Source organism: Nerophis lumbriciformis, linkage group LG27 (genome assembly GCF_033978685.3).
Source record: "Nerophis lumbriciformis linkage group LG27, RoL_Nlum_v2.1, whole genome shotgun sequence".
Lineage (NCBI taxonomy): Eukaryota > Metazoa > Chordata > Actinopteri > Syngnathiformes > Syngnathidae > Nerophis > Nerophis lumbriciformis.
The window spans coordinates 19,610,589-19,619,687 of record NC_084574.2 but is presented as its reverse complement, the minus strand read 5'-3'; the positions used below and the strand labels follow the sequence as shown (position 1 = coordinate 19,619,687).

Sequence of the window (9,099 nt, the reverse complement as noted above, 5' to 3'; positions counted from 1 at the left end):
ACTCCTAAACCACTCATGCAAAATGGCTAATAATGTTTGAAATAATGGATCCTTGGGAGTTTTCCTTGAAACATATGCTTTCTTAAGGCTTGCAAACACAAAAAGTATTTTTTTACTCAATATGACAGTAATGTTCTTAAAATCCTGAGATAATGCGAAAAAAGCAATAAAAATGTATTCAATCATAATTTCTAAACTAAACATGCAAAATGTTTTACTAGAATCAGTTGTATTAGTAAAGTTTGCAAAAACAAAAATTAGGTTTTACTCTTTATGAAAGTAAACTGTCACACTTTTGTCACACTCAATATGACAGTTTCTTAATCATAACTCCTAAACCACTTCTGCAAAATGGCTAATAATGTTTGAAATAATAGAACCTTGGGAGTTTTCCTTGAAACATATGCTTTCTTAAGGCTTGCAAACACAAAAAGTAGTTTTTTACTCAATATGACAGTAATGTTCTTAAAATCCTGAGATAATGCGAAAAAAGCAATAAAAATGTATTCAATCATAATTTCTAAACTAAACATGCAAAATGTGTAAAAAAATGCCTGTATTATTGAATCCAGGTTAGTTTTACTAGAATCAGTTGTTTTAGTAAAATTGCAAAAACAAAAATTAGGTTTTACTCTTTATGAAAGTAAACTGTCACACTCATTATGACAGTTCTTTAATCATAACTCCTAAAATACTCATGCAAAATGGCTAATAATGTTTGAAATAATGGATCCTTGGGAGTTTTCCTCGAAACATATGCTTTTTAAGGCTTGCAAACACAAAACGTATTTCTTTTACTCAATATGACAGTAATGTTCTTAAAATCCTGAGATAATGCGAAAAAAGCAATGAAAATATTTTCAATCATATTTCCTAAATCAAACATGCAAAATGTGTAAAGATGCCTGTAATATTGAATCCATGTGAGTTTTACTAGATTAGGTTGTGTTTGAAATTTTTGCAAATACAAAAATTAGGTTTTTTTCACCATGACAATGTACACTCAATATGACAGTAAATTAAACATAAATCCTAAACTACACTTAAAAATTAGCTAATATTGCCTGAAATAATGCATTCTTGTGAGTTTTACTCGAAACATATGCTTTTTTTAAGGCTTGCAAACACAAAAAGTAGTTTTTTACTCAATATGACAGTAATGTTCTTAAAATCCTGAGATAATGCGAAAAAAGCAATAAAAATGTATTCAATCATAATTCCTAAACTATACAAGCAAAATGTGTAAAAATGCCTGGATTATTGAATCCATGTCAGTTTTACTAGAATTAGTTGTTTTAGTAAAGTTTGCAAAAACAAAAATTAGGTTTTACTCTTTATGAAAGTAAACTGTCACACTCAATATGACAGTTTTTTAATCATAACTCCTAAACTACTCATGCAAAATGGCTAATAATGTTTGAAATAATGGATCCTTCGGAGTTTTCCTCGAAACATGTGCTTTCTTAAGGCTTGCAAACACAAAAAGTATTTTTTTTACTCAATATGACAGTAATGTTCTTAAAATCCTGAGATAATGCGAAAAAAGCAATAAAAATGTATTCAATCATAGTTTCTAAACTAAAAATGCAAAATGTGTAAAAATGCCTGTATTATTGAATCCATGTGAGTTAAACTAGAATCAGTTGTTTTAGAAAAGGTTTGCAAAAACAAAAATTAGGTTTTACTCTTTATGAATGGAAACTGTCACCTCAATATGACATTTATTTAATCATAACTCCTAAACTACACATGCAAAATGTCTAATGATGCCTCAAATAATGCATTCTACGGAGTTTTACTCGAAACATATGCTTTTTCAAATCTTGCAAACACAAAAAGTAGTTTTTACTCAAAATGACAGAAATATTCCTAAAATACTGAGATAATGCGAAAAAACCAATGAAAATATATTCAATCATGTTTCCTAAATCAAACATGCAAAATGTGTAAAAATGCCTGTAATATTGAATCCATGTGAGTTTTACTAGATTAGGTTGTGTTTGAAATTTTTGCAAATACAAAAATTAGGTTTTTTCACCATGACAATGTACACTCAATAAGACAGTAAATTAAACATAACTCCTAAACTACATTTAAAAATGAGCTATTTTGCCTGAAATAATGCATTCTTGTGAGTTTTACTCGAAACATATGCTTTTTTAAGGCTTGCAAACAAAAAGTAGTTTTCTATCAATATGACAGTAATGTTCTTAAAATTCTGAGATAATGCGAAAAAAGCAATAAAAATATATTCCAACATAATTCCTAAACCAACAATGCAAAATGTCTAAAAATGCCTGTAATATTAAATCCATGTGAGTTTTACTAGAATCAGTTGTTTTAGTAAGGTTTGCAAAAACAAAAATTAGGTTTTACTCTTTATGAAACAGTTTTGTAATCATAAATCCTAACTACACATGCAAAATGGCTAATGATGCCTCAAATAATGCATTCTACGGAGTTTTACTCTGAACATATGCTTTTTTAAATCTTGCAAACACAAAAAGTAGTTTTTTACTCAATATGACAGTTATATCCCTAAAATCCTGAGAAAATGCGAAAAAAGCAATAAAAATGTATTCAATCATAATTTCTAAACTAAACATGCAAAAATTGTAAAAATGCCTGTAATATTGAATCCATGTGAGTTTTCCTAGAATCGGTTGTGTTTGAATTTTTTGCAAATAAAAAAATTAGGTTTGTTTCACCATGACAAGTACACTCAATATGACAGTAAATAAACATAACTCCTAAACTACACATAAAAATGAGCTAATATTGCCTGAACTAATGCATTACTGTGAGTTTTACTCGAAACATATGCTTTTTTAAGGCTTGCAAACACAAAAAGTAGTTTTTTACTCAATATGACAGTAATGTTCTTAAAATCCTGAGATAATGCGAAAAAAGCAATAAAAATGTATTCCAACATAATTCCTAAACCAACAATGCAAAATGTCTAAAAATGCCTGTAATATTAAATCCATGTGAGTTTTACTAGAATCAGTTGTTTTTATAAGCTTTGCAAATACAAAAATTAAGTTTTACTCACTATGACAGTATACTGTCACACTCAATATAACAGTTATTTAAAAATAACTCCTAACTACACATGCAAAATGGCTAATGTTGCCTCAAATAATGCATTCCCTGCAAAAAATGTTCTATAGAATTTCTAAAGAATATCTCTATAGAATTTCTAATGAACTTTAGGACCGAAGTTCTATAGAATTTCTAAAGAATATCTCTATAGAATTTCTAATGAACTTTAGGACCGAAGTTCTATAGAATTTCTAAAGAATATCTCTATAGAATTTCTAATGAACTTTAGGACCGAAGTTCTATAGAACAGGGTTCTAAAGAATGGTTCTATAGAACAGGGTTCTAAAGAATGGTTCTATAGAACAGGGTTCTAAAGAATGGTTCTATAGATCTCCTCTAAAGAATAGTGCTATAGAAGAAAGTTCTAAAGAGTAGTTCTATAGAACAGGCTCCTATGGAATGGCTTTCTGTGGAATACGGTTCAGAATGATGTAGAAATGATTGGGCAGGCATTCTACAAAATCTGTGGTCTAACACTGGCAATGGAGAAAGACAAATATTGCAGTTGAATGAATGTTGACTTGTATTTATTATATACATGTAACTCAAATCTTGACGTAATAAATAAATGTCAGCAGCATAAATCAACATGATCACCGCGCTTCCCCGACTGTTAGAGACGGCTAGACGTCCAGCAGAATTTGTTTCTGAGGCCTTCTTTTTTTCCCATTTTCTGCGCAATGTTCAGTTTCACTCCAATGATTTTCTTTATCACATTTGCTTCACTTGAGGGATGGAGCTTCTTCACAAAATCTGAAAGATCAATAAAATATACCAGAATTAGTGTCTGCAGACACCAAGACACTAGCTGTCATGCAATGAGTTACACTATGGCATTTTTCAGCTCGATAAAGAGAGTGATGTCTATCATTTAATCAATGCAATGGATAGTCAACACACTGCATACATTGCATATCACGCGTTTCTATGCTGTAAGGCACTTGCACTGCTTGACGCACACAAAATCATATGTGGTGCAATCATGCCAGGCTTTACGAACTGCAACAAATCTGTATCAAATTCTGACAGTGCATGTACACTATTCATTAGCTATATAGAAAATCCATTCAGTGTGTGAAATATTTTTCAAATTATTTTCAGGATTTCACTTTCTTGTGAATCTTGTTGTGTACTTGATGGGTGTCCCCAATGGCGTTCGAACAATCACGAAAGTGCATTAATAGAATTCTAATAAAAATATTTAACTTCAATCTGATTGAAACCATATCCACATCGGGAAGGGGATCTGACACATTCCCTATCTAAAAGTCGTTCACTTCTCAACTTGCAGCAGAACTCACGGAAATTCCCGACGCTAGTTGTTAAATAGTAAGGCGGAGAATGCCGATATAAGATATCAAACGAGAAAAAGGTGTAGATATCCGTGCGCTGCGGTTTTTGCTTTGTCACTTGATGTTGGTTTCCGACGAGATCAAAGCTAATGTGACCACCCATGCCTATAAATCTGTCAAAACGAACATCTCGCAGTCAATTCATGGACCAAGCAGACTGGAAGCTATGGATATCTATACTTCATGCCAAACGATCACGGAACGACTTGGAGATAGGAAAAGGGTCAGATCCACTTCCCTGATGTGGATATGGTTTTAATCAGATTGATTTAACTTATACTCACCAATAATAGCAGACACTTTCTTGTCATCCAGTTTTGGTTTCTCATGCTTATCCTTAAAAGCATTGGATTTTTTTCCTGTCAAGCTGCTGTTGGCCAGCTCCTCTCTGGCAGAGCGACAGCAGGACGTCGAGCTGATAGTATTGTTGCCTGACGTGATAAGTCGTCCATCTTCATTAGCAGGCCAGGAAGTCCTTTAATAGAAAAAAGTACATTGTGATGCAGACACAATAAAAAAAAAATACATTAATAACATGAAGCTGGCGATATCCAAACCGCTCGGCTCTAACCCCAGCTATCATAATGTAAGGGTATTTTGATAGGAATCTTGTTCAAGTCAAGGGAAACATGGTAAGGAAGCAATCAAAGATGAAAAATATATATAACCATATATATTAATTCATCCTGACCACGCGAAGATTTAATATTTGTCGGTCAAGTATTAATCAGATATCCAGCTGAGGCAAAATATCAAGAAGGAAGGGACGTAACTCTTGCTAATATAAGAGAAACACACAAAAACGGACGGACAGACAGACAAACAAACAAGTACCATATGTCCTCCCCTTATTTAGAGGGGAGGACATCACAACTTAGGATGTTGTATATGCAACAGTTCTGAAATTATCCCAAATCATAAATGGATTTTTATTGGAAAAAAGGGGCATAACTCTGGAAAATATTGTCCGAGACGACTCATTTTCGATAGGCTTCTTGTTACACTAAGATAAATAGATGTAACAAGTTTGGTTTCCGTACATGAAACGATTCTGTAAATATTGCGGTGACGGATGGACAGCCGTACATGACGACAATACCCGTAGGCCAAAGTTAGATGAAAATACAGTAATAAGAAAGTTATTTCATACATCGACATGTAAGCATATTTTCCATCAACCTATGATAATTACAATAACATACTTCTAGAATAAGAAAACCTACCTTCAACAACCCTCAATGCATCTCGAAGGGATTTGTTTTCCTCTCTCAACTGGAGGACTTCCTTCTTCAGGGATTCCATTTCTGCACATGTATCTTTCGGTGAAGTTCTTCCCAGCTGAAAATGTCAAAATAGTAAATCAAATGAAATAATTTGTATTATGATTAATTTGGGCGCTCATATGTTTTCCGGAAGCAATTTGTCCTGGATACGGCCCTGACAGCACCATATAAGTTTTACATGTATAAGCAACCTTGTAGGCACATTAATTTGAATATGCTACATGTACATGTAGCAGTAAGCCATTCACACAGGAGGCACTGTTCATCAGGTATTTGTAGTGTTATTTTCATATAAGTAAAAGTATAAACTTGTGTTTTAAACCAGTTGCCAGGGATGCAATTTTTACGTCCTCGATTTCAAATGAATGCTAGGCACTTGTGATTGTTTGCCTCGAGAGGGTGCTTTGATTAACCAATAAAATCCTATTCTATTCTATTCATGTACTCACAGCAGCAAGTTGGGCCTTCAATTGTGCCCGAGCATCATATCCCACAGCTGTACGGCTTACTTTCCTCTTTTTCTTCTGAAAAATCAAGATTAACAAGAAAACGTGTTCAGTTCTTTTATATGCCATTGAAGTGAAGAAATATGTTTGCAGAAATGATAGATTTTCGAGTACATGCAGAAAGTCTGTCAACACCTCAATTTGTCTTGAATATTATTCTGTCTGAGTTGGTCGAATTGAATCAAAATATTCAATAACTTTAAAGCCTACAATGAAACATGATTTGATTAACTTTTATGATAAAGAAAAACTGACAAGGTACTTCAAAAGTATGGGATTGAATCCTACAAAACCTCACACAGTTGAAACACCACTGAAATAGTGAGTGAGTGAATTAACGTTTAACGTCGCTTTCAACACTATTTCGGTCATATCGCGACACCACTGAAATAAAAGTACCTGCTGTCTGTCAGATAGAGTCTCCTCAACACTTTCATCCTTGCTCTCACTGTCTGATGACCAAGACTTTGGCTGTTTGTTTCTCTTGCCTCTGCCATATTCCAAATCACCAGTAAGGGGTACATCCTTGCCATCCTGAGCGGCTTTCAAATATGGCGTCAGTTCACGTGTGTCTTCTGTGTAAAAACAAATATGTGCCACATTAAGCTAAATTAAACTGTACAGTTAGTCATACATTTCAGCAGCAGATTGTTATCACTAAATTACTTTGGTATACCTACAGTTCTGATGATTCAGAAATTCACCTCAGCGAGAAACAAATTTCACCTTACTTTCCCTTATTTACAGGCTTACAGCCATATTAAAAAATGTTCAAGGTTAAGTCTGTACTATCATGACAATCACCTCAGCATTGCAGATTGAAACATTCAGTATACCAGGGCTGCACTGATGAGAAATTACTATCAATCATGGAAGAAAAAAAATTATATTAATTAAATTTAACTTTACATAAACAAAGTCGAAAGTTCAAGGTGTAAAATCAGAAGTACATTAAATATATCTATATTTAATGTACTTCTGGTAAAACGTATAATTTTTACTGAATTGAATTGAAAAGTTTTCAACTGTTTATTAATTACCACCAAATCTCAGAATTCTTGCCACGTATTTGGTTTGTGACTGCTTCCTTCCTCCTGCTTTGTTGAGTGGCCATGGAACTTGGACTTCTTCATCACTGTCCCAATTTTCTCCATTCATCTTCTCTCGAGAACCGCTCGTGGTTAATATAATATATTTCGTCTCGATGATCATCCTCCCCTTGCTTCCGTTTGGCGACCTGACTGGGGGCCAAACTCCTTCTCTGTGTGATCACACAAGCCTGACGTTACAAACAATGGAGGGATGATAATAATACTAATAATAATAATAAATGAGGCTAGTTTTGCTAGCTCACCATTTCCGCCCGTGCCTCGAAGCAGCTGTTTGGCTCAACGTTAGCCCGCTTGTGACGTCTCGCATCGCGCCTTGAAGACCCTAAACCTAAATGTGATGTTTAAGCCAACAAAGTTACCGTCAATGAACTCCGACGTGACTTGAGCAGTTTAGAAAGAGCGAGTGAAGTCAACATGGACGTTGTGGCCGCCATCACCAACTCAAACTGCCCGCGAAATCTGCTTTGCAACTACGGCAAGCGCGAAGGGGAAAAATAAATAATTTAAAAAAAAAAGTTGATTTGAAACATATTCGCACTTATTAGTGTCGGATATGAGAAACATTGATACAACGCGATTATTACCAACTATACATGAATTTGGTTGTGATTGCAGCCTTAAAACAGTTTTGTTATTTTATAACAAAACGAGAGCAGTTCTATCTATCGTGTTTGGGGGGGGTTTGTAATGTTACGGCGGGAAAAGTAGTAAACTAAATATAACATTGAACCATGCTTTTGAAAATGTATACATTTAAATCCTGGCAAATACTGACTTTTAACAATATAAATTGTTACTTACATGAGTTCGGTAAAGTGTTTTCCTATTGGGCTCCGTGAAGAAACGTGTCTGGGCTTGTTCTTCCACAGCTGCATGCAGGTACGTGGGCGGGTCCTGACGTTTTAGGTCTGATTTAAACCTTTGAACTGAGTTTTGCTAAATCAATTTATGTTGGAAGTCCAATAAAATTAATTTTATCACATAAAAAAGTAAGTTACGAAAATATTCACACTTTTTACTTATAGATAACTCAAAAACTCTAAAAATAAAAATAAATTGATTTATTGGAATAAACATACTTTTAAAAATAAAGTCTGCCGAAGTTCTGGGTGTCCGCCTTGAAATGACACCTCACAATTTTGAATGATACAAAATTAACATTTTCATAATTGAGGGAGACATCCTGCATTGTTCAAAAAACAAGCTGAAGTCTGGTGAATCAACTTAATGAGATTAATCAATGCTATGGTGATAGCGCTGCTGCCATTTTATAGAATTTTATTCCATGGAACAATCTATAGAACTTTCAGCAGATAAAGGATAATGTCTATAGAATTTCTGTTAGACATGCCCAGTTCTATAGAACAATCTATGGACTTTTCATCAGATAATGTAATGTCTATAGAATTTCTATAGGATATTCTATAGAATTCCCAGCTCTATAGAACAGTGAAAAGACCTTCCAGCACATGAAGCTGATGTCTATAGAATTTCTATAGAAATTTGAATACATATTCTATAGAATCTTCAGTTCTAAAGAAATTCCGACGAAATTCTATAGCGTTCTATATATTTCTATAGAGATTCTATAGAACATTTTTTGCAGGGATTCTACGGAGTTTTACTCGAAACATATGCTTTTTTAAATCTTGCAAACACAAAAAGTAGTTTTTTACTCAATATGACAGTAATATTCCTAAAATCCTGAGATAATGCGAAAAAAGCAATGAAAATATATTCAATC

At 33.7% G+C, this 9,099-nt stretch overlaps 1 protein-coding gene across 2 annotated transcripts; it reads right to left on the bottom strand.

Moving 5' to 3' along the window:
- Positions 1–3,703: 3,703 nt before the first annotated feature.
- On the bottom strand, positions 3,704–7,615 carry LOC133613134 (uncharacterized). 2 transcript variants are annotated; one of them, XM_072916312.1, is made up of 7 exons: positions 7,598–7,615; positions 7,284–7,504; positions 6,643–6,818; positions 6,187–6,261; positions 5,678–5,792; positions 4,739–4,929; positions 3,704–3,855 (listed from the first exon to the last, which is right to left on the bottom strand). In XM_072916312.1, the coding sequence occupies exons 2-6, from the start codon at positions 7,453–7,455 to the stop codon at positions 4,817–4,819; spliced, it is 651 nt and encodes a 216-aa protein (XP_072772413.1). In that variant the 5' UTR covers positions 7,456–7,504; positions 7,598–7,615; the 3' UTR covers positions 3,704–3,855; positions 4,739–4,816. The 2 variants fall into 2 exon arrangements, with proteins under 2 accessions (XP_072772413.1, XP_072772414.1); XM_072916313.1 differs by lacking the exon at positions 7,598–7,615 and having other exon boundaries at positions 7,284–7,554.
- Between the last annotated feature and the right edge of the window lie 1,484 nt (positions 7,616–9,099).

Coding starts and splice junctions, on each gene's coding strand:
- LOC133613134 (XM_072916312.1), bottom strand. CDS start 7,455: ATGATCATCGAGACGAAATATATTATATTAACCACGAGCGGTTCTCGA. Junction 6,819..7,283: donor AAGAATTCTGAGATTTGGTG/GTAATTAATAAA, acceptor GTTTTTACACAG/AAGACACACGTGAACTGACG. Junction 5,793..6,186: donor TGAAGGCCCAACTTGCTGCT/GTGAGTACATGA, acceptor TGACATTTTCAG/CTGGGAAGAACTTCACCGAA.